At 39.9% G+C, this 14,507-nt stretch overlaps 1 protein-coding gene across 2 annotated transcripts in view; it reads left to right on the forward strand.

The window, feature by feature from the left end:
• Positions 1-14,507, forward strand: part of opcml (opioid binding protein/cell adhesion molecule-like) — a 178,188-nt gene that overhangs the window by 43,750 nt on the left and 119,931 nt on the right. The window contains exon 2 of one of the 2 annotated variants that reach the window (XM_054754711.1): positions 193-297. The exons of the other annotated variant lie outside the window; for it this stretch is intronic. Within the exon in view, the coding sequence (XP_054610686.1) occupies positions 193-297 (105 nt within the window). The remainder of the gene's footprint in view (positions 1-192; positions 298-14,507) is intronic. 2 annotated transcript variants of the gene reach the window in all.

The raw sequence follows: 14,507 nt of genomic DNA on the forward strand, positions 1-14,507 counted from the left end.
TTAAATAATCAGTCACTTCCAGTTAGTTTGAAGTGACACTTTCCCAGAAACCAACGAAAGATTTGAACATATTGTACTGTTTGCACCGTTTGATTGAAATTCAAGTCCTCTGTGTACTGGTGAAAACATAAGTGGACCAGTTTGTAGTCCTCCATAGAGACTGCCTGACATCATACAAGCCTGTATCTGCAGATCCAGAGGGGGGAGAGGGGCAACCAACTGCAGCGAGTCCTGTGGCTGCCAGCAAACATGGGATGCAGACAACACCCACTTTCCCAACATCTGCAGGACTTTTAGGTGAACTCTTGGATTTGTTGACGACAAGTAATCCCAGCTAGGTCAGGTCTGTGTAGTGCCCCATAGGCATCGTTCCGGTATGGTTACTTCCAATATTGTAGAGGTCGTGGTTTACGTTAGCTGTGTTACATGTATTAGTAAGATTGTATTGAGTGTGAGTGTGAGGCCTCTTGGCAGGAAGGACATCCTTATTTACAATGTTTGCAAGTAAGCCACATCAAAGGCCATTTTAAACTGTCATCTTCTGCTGTTGTTCTTATCAGAGTGCACACGACTACGGTTAGTTAGAAAGAGACACTTGAGGCCATAGCACTGCAAAGATTTAAATTAGCCGAACATGCTAGTTATTTGGCTGCCCGAGGGCAGGCTGGTTAGCACATTTGTGCCTGCACCTCATTGTGTGGTGTTTGCATGTTCTCCTGTGCTTACATGAGTTTTTCACGAGGTAATCTGTGGTCCATGCAAGTTACGTTAGACTCTAAATTGCCCATACAGTAGGTGTGAATGTGATGATTGTGAATGGTTGTTTGTCTTTTTATGCCCTGTGATTGACTGGCAACCAGTCCATGGTTTACCGCTGTGCATTGACAATATATATTCCAATACGCCATCCACTTTTTGCACCAGTACAACTTGCAGCAAAATATTCCCAGAGCATGATGCGACCCCCATCATGCGTAGCAGTTGGTGCAGTGATCTTAGGTTTGAAAGCCCCACCTTCACACCTCTGAAGACACTTCTTGTCAGAGTGGCCAGATAGCTCAATCGATGTCTTGTCTAACCATAAAACCTTTGACCAGATGACATTTGGCTTGTGTATGTTGGCAGTTGCATTTGAGATCTTCTTTCTTTAGAAGCACCATCTCAGTGCAAGGTGATGTAAAACTGGCTTCAATTGTAAAATGTACAATGTTCCAAATTCGAATAATTGGCCCTCCAAGACTATATTTCATCTTCACTCGCGTCTGGCCTCATTCACCCTGCATCATCGCTGTTAGACGCAGGTTTCTTTTTTTGTGTGGAGAAAGGCCAATTAAGAGTTAATCCAGCCAAGATTCAGGTTCAGGTTGAGTGGCTTTCCCACATCAAGAAAGCACTTGCAGATTTCACCAACTTCTACAGGCAGTTTTAATCGCAACTTCAGTAGTAAGGCAGAACCTTTGACAAGGCTGACATCTACTAATGCACCTTTTGTCTGGTCCACAGAACAAGTGTCTGCTTTTTGTTTACTGAATAATCTATTTACTAGTGCGCACATTCTTATCACCCTGACCAGACTCTCCAATTTTTTGTTGAGGTTGACACCTCAGATTTAAGAGTGGGAGCTGTCCTGTCCCAAAGAGCTCCGTCGGAACAGAAGCTCTACCTTTGTGTCTTCTTCTTGCATCGCCTCCACTACGATGTTGGTAGTAAGGAGATGATGGCCATTGTTCTGGCTTTGCAAGAGTGGAGGCTTTGTCTGGATGGAGCTACTGTCCCTTTCCTTGTCGTTACTGACCATAACAACCATGCCTACATTAGAGCTGCTCAAAACCTAACCCCAGGCATGTTGGGTCACATCACATCCAGATCCGGCTCCTGCAACATCAAACTGGACATCCTTTCCAGAGTTATGGCCTGGATGATGACGACCCAGCTCCTGAACCTATTGTGCCTGAGTTGTTGGGGCTCTATAGTGGGAAGTGGAGAGAAGAGTTGCCAGCGCCACCAGAGACTCAAGTACCCAACGATTGCTCTTACAACAAGCTTTTTGTCCCCAAGCATACAGTACAAGATATTCCTCCAAGGTCGTCTGTCACTCGAGAGTAAGCTGTACCCAGTTCTTTATTGCATAGATGTTTTGCTGGCTGTCCAGCTTCATTGATCGCTCCTCATCTCTAGAAATGGCTCACCTTCTTGTCAAGCACATCTTTCACATCCATCGCATTCCCTGTGACCTGGTGTCGAATGGCTACTGCTCTGCTCTCTCTTTCCAGTGTCTGTTTATTTATTTTGGATATTCCCTAATTCACACAGGATCCAATTTATATAAGCTCAAATAGATAACTACAGTCACCAATATCTTACAATTAGGGCTGTCAAAAACAACACATTAATGGTGATAAGTAATTTATTTAATTAGGATTTTTTTGTGGAGTTAACAAATATGCACTATGGCAAGCCACATCTGTCTGTTACGACGGCAAACGGCGGCACAGTGTAGGGTCTCCACTGGTCCTGGGACCAACACACTTAACACCAACACTCATTGTCCAGGTGCATTCACGATGCACCAAACTCTGAACATCACAACAATATCTTTCTTTTGCGTATATGTGTGGCCTAAATAAACAGAAAAACAAAGAAGAACAATTAGTGGATATACTTATCAGCATTTAAGTATGCTCGGAAAACCCAGAAAGTACACTCAAAACGTGAATTCAACTTAAAGTGTGTGGTATCTTTCAACTCTTTCTTTTAATAAAATACAGTAAAAATGGGCATATTTGGGATAGTTGCAAATAGTGATTAATCATGATTAACTCATTTGAAAACTGGGATTAATCAGATTAAACATTTTAATCATTGACAGCCCTTTTAAGATCTCAATAGTGGCCATGGTTGACTGCAGTTTGTAGTAATTCTTTGGCAACATAAAAATATTTGTTTTAATTTGCATTCATGGGATCAACCAGTACACAGAACAATGGGAAAGTCCAATTAACTTCTGAACAACTGCAAATTCCAAGATCACCAGAACACCAGTGTCACTACTCACAGTGAAGTCAGTTGGCATCGCCGTGGACTGAACGTAGCCTCTGCTCTGAGCCTGAAGCCGGCAAGCTTGAAAGAAATTTGCAGCTGCCCACATGGAGAAGCAAGATGCCTTCTGGACAAGTTATAGAGTCAGACGAGATAAAGATTTAACATTTTGGTCATAATGACTAGAAGAATGTCCGGAGTGAAGTTGAGGCTTTCTGACGTTAGAATGTATGAATGGTCGTGGTAGCATCATGCTCTGTTACTGTTTTGCTGTCCATGGAACTTGTGTACTGCACAAAGTGAATGGAATCAAGAAGAAAGAGGAATACCTCCAAATTATTCAAGTTGACCTCAAATCAACAGCGAAACAGATGAAACTTGGGCACAATTGGGTGTTCCAACAGAAGAATGTTCTCACACGCATCGGAAATGGTTTTGGAATGGATGAAACAGTTAGTCAAAGCAATTCATCACAATCTTTTTAATCCACTTGATCCGTTTACTTTACTTTTACAGCCTTTGCTTCGTTGTTTAAAGTAGCATCAAAAGTGCTGTAGAAAATACATGAGAAGTCAGCGATTTTTTTATATGGCACTGAGGAGCATCATAACCATAAGAGCCAGAGCAGATGTCATTTATACACACATTAAAATGTTACCCACAGCATGTAAGAGCTGCACGACTTCTACCAGCAAGTTAGCTATAGCATGTCGCATTCTTTTCTTCACGGATAAACTAGCTGAAATGACAAAAATCGCCTCTTTGCATTTTGTAGGCACACAGCGTTTGGCCGACGATCAAACTGGAGATTGTGCATGTAAACGGGGACGTCACACAGAAGTGTGAAGAATGGAAAGACAGAACTATTTCGGGAGTACGACTGTTTTAGTTCATACAAACCTAATCAGTGGTCCCCTTCAGGATATTTTTTCAGGGTATGAGGAGGAGGTCAGACTAAAATTAAGTTGAGACACATAGTGACTGAGAAATCTAAGACCAAATCAGATCATTAGTGATGAAAAAAACATTTTTTTTTGCTTTAGCCGCCCTTGCCTGCTAGGATGAGCCAATGACGGAACAAGAAGGACAGTGTACTGGAAATGTGAGAAGACTAAACTATATGAATTGCTGAAACACACACATAATAAATATCCAGAGTTGGTAAGTGCCCAAGTATTCCAGTTATTCCAATAGCAATGTCATTGGGCACCCCATAATTGGGCAAAATGTTAAAAGGTTAAAACAAATCCAATAACTATAAAGGAAATAACATGATTTATGTTCTTTGTGAGCAAGGTTTTTGCTGGGACTGAACAGGGGCTTCCCAAAAATGTCACTGGTAGAACTTGGAGACTTAACACAGCTTCTGATTGTTTATACAATCCATGACGATGTGTTGACTGCTAAATGAGTGGCTGACACCGACTCACATCTAGAAGCTTCTGAGTTCCAATCTGTGTCGGCTCAGGATGTTTAATTGCCACGACCCTGACTGGCTTCCCCCTAAAGTCTAACGTTGGGTAAAGTGCATACGATTCCCCATCGGTCTGAATGTGAGTGTGAATGATTATCTGTCACTCTGTGTCAGTCCTGTGATTGACTAGTGATCAATCCTGGGTGGGGGATTAACATTTTCTCACATATCTCTTGCTTTTTTAAACTCTCACAGTTAAAATTTGGTTAGAATTTTAATGATCAACCTAGTAGGTTGGACACAAATTATTAAGTGACTCACGCGTTTTTGTATCCTTGTTAAAACATGTTGCTCCCGTCGTCGTATTTTCCTCACACGGTTAGCTTCTTCCGTTTCTTCTATTGTTTACAGTATTCGCAGTTAGCAAGCAGCTCACAGGGCTCGCTAGTTAGGTAGCCATGACCACAACAGGACACGGCGCGAAGGAGCTTGATTGACAATGGTCTACAGCCAATCAGGACGCAGAAGACAATGGGCGGTGCAGACAGAAGAGAGACAATAGAGAGACACCGGCCGCCTCCTGCTAAAGCACAGAACTACAACACTCAACTTTCCACAATGCACTTCTTCTTAAAGGGCCAGGCTTTAATACAAAATAACACCATATATGTGCCAACAATCAAAACGTAGTGAATTGTTGTCCAACTATCGCCTATAGATGTGTGAGTGAAGGACTGTGGACATACCACGAGCATCTCACTGGGCTTTCTTGGCCAGTGATCAGTTGCTCAAGTCGTTTCTCCACACAGATAAGTGTTAAAACACACCACCCGGTAATTTATTTTCTCAGGGCTCTGAATTTTATGTTGGTTTTGTTTTCAACCCAAGGTTGAAAACAAAACAAAAGAGGGAATGAAAATGTCTTGTAATTGTTCAGAGTTTTATTAAATAAATGCCAGGAGTTGGAGAAAGAGCAGGTTTGTTGGTTTCATTTCCCCTGCTGTACATCCGAGAAAATGTTCCTTGAAAAGGGCCTGTGCGATTACCACTATACAGTGTGCTACAGTACAAGTATATAAGTGCTGTGCTAAATAACCTCCCTTACATGCGCAAATTGAGACACAGCCTAGGGCCTTCTCTAAAAGGAGTGCTTGTTGAACAGATTGCCGCCTGGTGTGCAAGGGGCAACACTTGCTGCTTTTTTCTTTCATCCTGTGGTCATGCAGTCAATCAGTCTGCAGAGCTGATAACACGCAATGTGTTCAGGTCGTATTTCTCTTTTATTGGTAAAAAATACTCTTGTGCATTTTCGGTGAGGAGGTTGTTGTTTGCGTTAGTGAGTTTCAATAGTTGCGATTTCAGGAATACTATAAAAGGTTTTGTATGTCCTCTAGAACCGGCATTATGTACAATAATCCCTCGTCACTTCGCGCTTTGAATGTCGCGGCTTCACTCCGTTACGGTTTTTCAAAATATATTAATGAATAAATCATGCTGTTTTGTGGTTGAATGCAGACTATTATTTGTCCCAAATTTAAGCAAATTTTATGCATTTTTTGTGCCTAAATTAAGCATTTTCAAGCATAAAAATGGCTAAATAAACTAATATACAAATAAGGCATTCAAAAGGTGTGTAGTATTGTACACTGGTCACTAGGTGTCAGTAATGTTACTATAATGTTCAGTGAGACAGACGAGCACCAGACTTGATCGCCTGAACAACAGGCTTTTGTTGCAAGTTTGAATAATCTCACAACAGGCACAATAATCCCTGATAACAATCCCTAATAATAACACGCGCTATTGTTGCGGCCGTAACCTACGGCAAGCTAGAACTCAACTCTGAACCCCCGACATCACTTGCTGTCCGCCCTCACGCCGTTTCCCTGGCACTGGAACACATTTACAGCAACACACACGAGCACACGTCTTATTTATGTCTTATTTTCTCTTATTATGTCCATTACAGGGTTGTCCAAAGTGTGGTTGTTTTTTCCATTGGCACGAGGCACATTCTAAGTGCTTCTTGCCACTTTATGTTGGATATTTTCTCTGTGATATTGATAAATTACAAATAATATTGTTTAGTTTTTTTTCCAAACAAAATACTACCAAAGGACTGCTACACACGCCTGTGTATTATACCCATTAATATTTTGTGCACAATACTGGACGTAACAAGATAATCCTTCACCCAGTACTCTGCACTCTTATAAATTCCGTGCATGTGTAAATTTAAATGGTAAGAAGACTCCTGGTGATATTAAACCATTACTAATTCAGCACCAAAGCCCACCAACACTCTCAAAATAATCTCACTATCTCCTCATCCAGTCCACATACTTTGATGGAGGTCAGCGGAGATCAAGGGGATGTGTCGAGTGCTCCCCCCAACCTAATCTAACAGAGAACCGCCCTTCAAAGGAACTTTTTGCGGCACCACAAGTGTATTCTCCAAGTTCTTCAAGTACATCAACAGCGCATATTTCTGCCATATGTGGAGGGGTCTGCCTTTGCCAGAATGACTGCTTTCTTCTTGAGTTAGAAGTCCACTTTTAAGGTAGAAAACGCATCCACACACAGGACTTCATAAAAAGCCCCACAAATTTTATTACAAAATGGTACCAATAAAACGTTCATGAAATATAATTAACTGTTGTGAGAATTTATGGCTGCCAACATTATGTGAGACAGCTGAGCTCACTTTCGGGAGGTGCGGGATGATCATCGGTAAAGCATGAAAGAGAATTACCGTACTTGCCTTTAACAACATAATGGATTATTTGCTTTTCGCCTTTTGATGCATAGAACAACAAGTGTCTTCGGCCCCGCCCACACAGGAACGATCCTGAGATTTTTGTTTTGGGCCGTTTGAAAAAAAGTTGCGTCCATACTGTGCCGGATTAGTAAAATGCTGCATCCAGACGGGAACGAAAAACTGAGTGAAAATGATGTGATGCACAAGCACACCTACGTGTGGTATAAGACAACAAGTATAAGGCAACAAAATATGAAGAGAATGTCGACTGGGGTGAGTCATGTCCGTCGAAATATTCACATATTATGTTGGTTTCTCGGCAAAGCTCACTTCTGGTCACGTGACGGCGACGACGTCATCGTTTTCGTATTGCCTGTATACACGGCAACGACAAGCCAACGTTTTTGGGAGGAGTCTGATTAGACTCAATCAATCTCGCCGTCAAATCATATAACAATGTCGTGATCAAGACTGTACCATTCTGAGTAAATGTGGGGTGCCCACGGTTATGGAGTTACAATCATGACAAAACCTCACAAACACACAAAGCATGATTTTGTCACGCCGAGCAAATCACAAACAAACTCAGTGTGGTTTGCAAATGCAAAACATCATTGACAAACAAATGCATTTAGTTTTGCAAATAGGAAACTTACCTATCAAACAAATACATTCTGCTTCAGAAACAAATACAGCATGTTTTGCACATACAAAGGAACATATTTCTTCAATGACAAAAAATATTTCAGTTTAGGAGGGTTAGGGTTAGGTTTAGGGTTATATTCAACTACAAACTATAATCTTCCAAGTACAAAAAAATATATTTTCTTCAAGCACAAAAAACAATTCCACAACTACAAAAAAACTGTCACATGACTTCGGGCACAAATTTTCCGCTTTGCGGATGCCCTCGGATCCATGGGTTAATCGGCGTCATATCGGTCTTGAGAAGCAGAAAGTTAGCGGTATCAGTTCCTCGTATACGTCATAAATTATTACTAACCAAGAAATGGCCCATTTTTGTAAAAAAAAAAGTAAAAATGAAAGATTTTCTTTTGGACAGATGGAAGTCTTAGTGTTGCATTAGTCTTTTTTAAAATGAAATTATTCATGACATATGCTGGTCTCTGACCTTTTGTTTTATATTTGCCCATTTAAAGGCTTGTGATTTGGATTGTTTTCCTAAAATTGTCGCGCTTTTACCTAACGTTCCTCTGCTTGCGTTCATGTATATCCTGTATTTATAGATACAAGAGTTCTGTAGTAAGTGCCGTAGCAACACAGACACAACGCAGCACCCCCTAGCACTGGAGTCCAGCAGTAGTGCTTACTTAAGTGTAATGCTATATTGTGAAATGACAGCAACTGACATGACATGCCAAAGAGGATTTGTATTTTTCTCTGTATATTTTTATATCAGCATGCATCACTGATGGATTCACAGTAACTTTTCACTTGACCCTGAAGTTTTAATTTTCTATAATCATCAAAGGTCTTTCTGTATCTCATTTATTTATTTTTCACTTTCGGCTTTTTCCTTGAAGCATAATGACACATACAAATGTTTTTATTCATTACTGATAGAGTAAAACAATGTTTATTTTCAATGTTTTCATTTTCCCTTTCAAGGACAAACATTTCCATTAAGAATTCACTCACAATTTGTCTACATTTCTCTTCGACTTTACTGTAGCTTACAAATGTAACACAGTAAACTAGTCGATGCTGGAAAAGCAAGGCCGGCCGATTTTGAATGAGATGCTGATTGAATCAGACTGAATCGTTGGCAACCAGTATTCCAAACCAGCCTTGACTGTATTAACAAGTTCATTCCACCAGAGACATCCCATGCTCTATCTAATAAAAGTCTGCCTTTGCGTTTTATTTTTGCAAATGCAGTGTTACCTTGCACGGTTTCAATCTACTATTACTGCTTTGGATTGCACAGAAGATAGAGAATTTCAGTCACGACCAAGCTATCACACTGATATAAGTGTGACTGTAGTGTGTACTTTTAATGTTAAAAGTGACCTTTGTGTTGCAATACACACATTAAAAGTCTGCCATCTCACATCATTGGTGTCATCTTTGATGATGAAATGCACACGTTTCAATTAATGGCTGTGATATTAAGTAAAATGCTTTTGGAAGTACATTTTGATGAGTTATGTCCTCTTGGAACAGACAAAGTTATAGATTTGAGATCAGAGGTCAGCATTTGAAAATGTTACTAGGAGTGAGACTGCACAGACTCTTAAATTTGATTAACAAAATATGAACGTGTCATAATTTTACACAGCAACAAGGCTTAATAATAGTTAGATAATTACCATTTGTAATCAAATTAATCACAACGTTCATATTATGATTAATGATGATTAATCACCATTTGCAACTATGCCTGAAATATTCCCATTTTTACAGTATTTTAAAACACAAAGATAAATAGGGATATCCGATTTTGGCTTTTTTGCCGATATCTGATATGCCGATATTGTCCAACTCTCAATTTCCGATATCAATCGACACTGATATGTGTAACATCACATATCGTGTGGGAATGCTACTGTCGCCGACTGCCATCATAACAGAGAAGTGCAGCTTGCAATGATGCGCATGCGTTAATTAAGCTCAAAATCTAACATAATTCAATAATTTACTTACCGCACTTACGACTTCTGTATTATGAGATGAGACAATCCACAAGATTGGGTGGACAAGAACGAGACAAGATTTTAACATTACTTTTTTGAGAAACGTACAATGAAAATATATATATAAAAAATATGACAATATACTGCAATCTACTAATTCGATTTCTACTCGATTACACTCTTCTGCATTTTGTATGTATGCTACCGGACCTGCCTCCACCCTGTATAGCCTTTTCTACACCTGAAGCGTGTGTGGTGAAGCTAGTCGCTAGCCGGCTAGTAGTGTGGTGTGGCGAAGTGTCAATACGCCATTAACGTGGTTTGATTGGCGTAACAGTGATACGATAATCCCAATGTTGGTGTGATCTTGGCTAGTACCTCTGCTGTCTTTGATTGCTCTGTTGTTCAATATTTTCTTCTAACCCTGATGTCCTCTGACGTGTCTTTTTGCAGACTATTATTATACTCGTATTTTCAATTCCCTCCTCCACTGAGTTGATTAATTGGATAAACGTTTAAAAAAAACAAAAAAAACACACACATTTTAATAAAATAATAACAACATGTATTACAAATCAGGACACAGAAAATGTACAAAGTGTGTTTTTTAACATTGTTAATTGATTCTTGCCATGTAACATTACCTTACTATCTCAGCCAGCAAATTGTCAGAGTAACATCAGTTACCCTTCAAATGACATTCACAAGCTGCCGATGTTGTTGTTTTTGTTAGGCTCAGTTGTTAATGCTGACTCTTGTGGCGCCTGCTTGAGTGAGGAAAACGTTTTAACCTTTTAAAACCGCAGGACCCCAGTATTGGGCACTCCTGATTTTAGGGTTTGGTATCGTTTACATATTATCTAATACCAGTGCCAAATACCTAATACCTGTGCCTTGAGAAATGGTGCCAGTGCTTAGACACATACAGATTATGTCCAAAAACAATGCATTTTTATTTTTTATGGACCTTTGTGATGTGCAAGTTGAACTGAACAGTAATCTAAATACAATAATTATAGGGTGACCATATTTTGATAACGGAAAACACTCGGCCCGGCAATGGGATACTTACGTGATACTGGGAAGCATAGAATTTCAATCCACTTAAGGTGTGCCTCTTCTGTAAGGACAAATGGTTATATTCCAAAATACTATCTAGAACCAAAGACACCGATTCCAAAGGAAGAACGTTCAAAAACTAGCACGAAAATGATTCCGAAACAAAACGACACAGGAACCTGAGGTCAAATGCTTGTTAAGTTTTGGAATGTAACTAATATTTTTGGGGAAAAAAAACATGCCCTCTGAAGTCGCAAGAACTTGGGAATTTGGCCATTGTGCAGGACATCCCCAAAAGTTTAAGACCGCAGACCCTGTCAATATCTCTTGATGGAAAAGGCAGAAAGGCTTTCTCTCTTCGGTTGGACTGTTGAGCTGCACAAGCAAGGCTTCTCACAGCGCGCCGTTGCTACTGAGGATGGACGCAGCATCATCAACTTCTTCAAAGATCCTCAGGGTTATGGCACGAAAAAGTAGCAGACCCAAAAAAATGTAACCGGCCATGAGCCGAAGGATCCGATTGGCTGTCTGTCAAGACACGGGGCCATCCTCAGCCCTTATGAAAGTTGTGACTAGTACCGAGTGCAGTCCAATAACCATCAGACGGCATCTGCAAGAGAAGGGTTTTTCAGAACAAAGCGTCTTCTTCTTTTTGCATTTTCAAGCTCGACTTAGAACCTCCTTAAGATCCAACAATGCAAAATGAACTTTCTTGCAATTCTTCAACTGATCTTAAAATAATGAAATAACAGGAGTGTATTAGGAGCAAAATGAGTGAGAACCCAAGAAAAGACAGCATGATGTTGAGTTATCAGGCAGGAATGCTGTACGTTTCATAATATTAAATGGTTTGCTCAGATAAGTTTGAATGTTAAAACAGGAAAAAAGGGCCTATTTTTGGAGAATAAATAAATAAAACAACCAGTTTTGAATTTGAATGTTGAATTGTGAAAGTGTAGGGATCCACTGTATTTGGATTACTGTCAAAATGGAAATGGCATTTTATTTTGACATGTATTTGTTGTTTTTCGGAGGGAAAATGACATTTTGTTTTAAATACAACTGGTATGGCTTGTGGCCTGATCCACTTCTGTATAATAAATGGAGCTGAAACATTTCTTTATGAGCCTTTTAAGATTTATACAGCATTTGAGCAGCCCTGCTGTAGAGGGACCTGCATGAACCATATGGCCTCTGGTTCCCCTGAAGACCGAGGTGAAATGTGTAGCCTGTCAGGGAATTGCACTGTGTCCCGTTCCATCTGCGCTGCCATTACTGCACACATCAACAAATTCTGCATCATCAGCTTATGGTGTGTTCACTGAAGGGCATTCAGAATGCGTTTCATAAACCAGGATTTTAACTGGGTTAAAATCACAGTGATAACAGGGTTTTCCAAACTGTGCAGTATGCATAACACAATATGGTAGTTCCAGTAGTTACCACCTTTTCAAATTTCTCCTGTGGGACACACATAACATTTTTCGGATATAACTGATTGAGGTATGTTGATCTGTAACTGTGTTTGCATTGATTAAAATCAATTTATTGGCTAAGTTATTACAATAACCGGCTTGAGTGATCTGTTGCAAAATCTTGAGAATGATCGATAACGCCCGCTGTTACTTTCTTACCTCGATGTACAACGAATGTTTGCCTAGTCATCGATAAGAAACAAAACGTGTCCTCACTGAGAACTCCATTGTCACTCCCTATTCTTGCTGAGCACAACAAACTAGATAGCAGCACTCCAAATGACAGCGTCTTATCTGACTAAGCTGCAGTGCAGTTGCTCAGAGTGGAAACGGGAGATACGCCAAACACATTAATATAAGAAATTTGAGAGTTTTTGCTTGCTCTTCAGAACGCATGTAGTCTCTGAGTGTTTGCTTTTCTGTTTGCAAACAGCCACAGGGTTTAATTGTGACGGCCGCACGCCTACAAATGTTTCCACCAAATTAGACGAAGGGGAAATGCAATTTAAAAATTGAAAAAAAATAAATTAAAATAGAAAATCTCATTGGCATAAAAATGACATAACGGTTCATATTAGTTTTTCTAATGATATCGCGGAAGTGATAACGTTGTCCGCGGTCTGGATTTAAAACCAAGTTTGGCCTTTGGATTGTAAATATGAAACTTGCAATGAAAGCTGAAATAACCCAGTTTATAATTTTACTGATTATATTAGCCCAGAGTTTCATACTTTGCCCTTTACTTCGTTCTTCTACGGCCGTTTCTGCCAAATGTGCAGTTATCAAAATTTGAAAGCTACCAGCAGTGTTTAATTTGTGTCTCACTTGTGAATTTATTGGCTCTAACCTGTCTGTTATTTTAGTCGACTATTGGTTCTGATTTTTTTTATGAGCTATTTTGTTGCGATAAAATGTTTAAAATAAATATGGCACTTTGTCTATAAGTTATATACTGCGTATTGCAATATTTGTCTTATTTTGCACAAACTGTGTTTATTTGTAAAATGCATCCAGTGGCATAACTTGACATTAGTTTGAGGGAAGAACTACTGCCCATATCGGTATCGGTTGATGTCGGTATCGGTAATGAACAGCCCGACAATATCGGTATATCACATATCAGTAAGAAAGCCAATATTGAGCAAGCATAAAAATAACTAAATAAACTAAAATAAAAATATGAGGTATTCAGAAGACATACTGTACTTGAACAAGGCCAAGGCCTGGGTATGCATATCAAGGCAGCATCATCATCATCATCATCAAACAAGTTGCAGTATTTTCACAGGTTGTGTGTAATTATAATGTACAAGTAAGTAGGTATTATTAGTATTTAAGTGTGCAGTAAGCTGATCAAATGAAACAAACCGTAGGCCAAGGGAATGTGTCTCAGCGTTGCCAGGTCTCACGAGATAAACAAGCGATTAGATCCCTGAAAACAAGCCCAAAACAACAGGGATCTTGGGAGTTTGCAAGCAACTTTACAAAACAAACAATCCCAAAGTCAATATTAATAAGCAGACCTGGCAACGCTGTTGTGTGTGTGCGTGTGTGTGTGAGTTTATTAGTGATTTGTCGGTCGCGAACGAATCGGCTCCAAGAGCCCACTCTTAGAAATGAACGGCATGGATGATGTCATATAAAGGCGACTGTTGTGATACGCTGTGCTCACATGTTGAGTTGAATAAACGGAACCAGCACGTCCGCTCCAAAAGAGTACAAGGTTGTGAGTTTTTGGCTGCCTGTGAGCAATGAGGTACTACCTGGAATGGTCACCAGTCAATCACATGGCACATAACACAATGACAAACAGCCATTCACACACTCATATTCACACCTATAGGCAATTTAGAGTCTCCGTTCAACCCGGCATGTATTGTTTTTGGGACGTGGGAGGAGGTCTTAGTGCCTGGAAAAAACCCACACAAGCACAGAGAGAGAACAAAACATATGAATTGTGGGGTTTTTTGTATTCTTTATATAGATGTCCTGCAAATGATTTTGTATAACAGGCCACCATTGCTACAGTATGTACATTGATGAACCTGCTCGTAATACAGTACATGGAGGGACAATGTATGCCCCCTCTCTTTGTTTCATTTGCTTTA

The sequence above is a fragment of the Dunckerocampus dactyliophorus genome, chromosome 16 (assembly GCF_027744805.1).
Source record: "Dunckerocampus dactyliophorus isolate RoL2022-P2 chromosome 16, RoL_Ddac_1.1, whole genome shotgun sequence".
In the NCBI taxonomy this organism is placed as follows: domain Eukaryota; kingdom Metazoa; phylum Chordata; class Actinopteri; order Syngnathiformes; family Syngnathidae; genus Dunckerocampus; species Dunckerocampus dactyliophorus.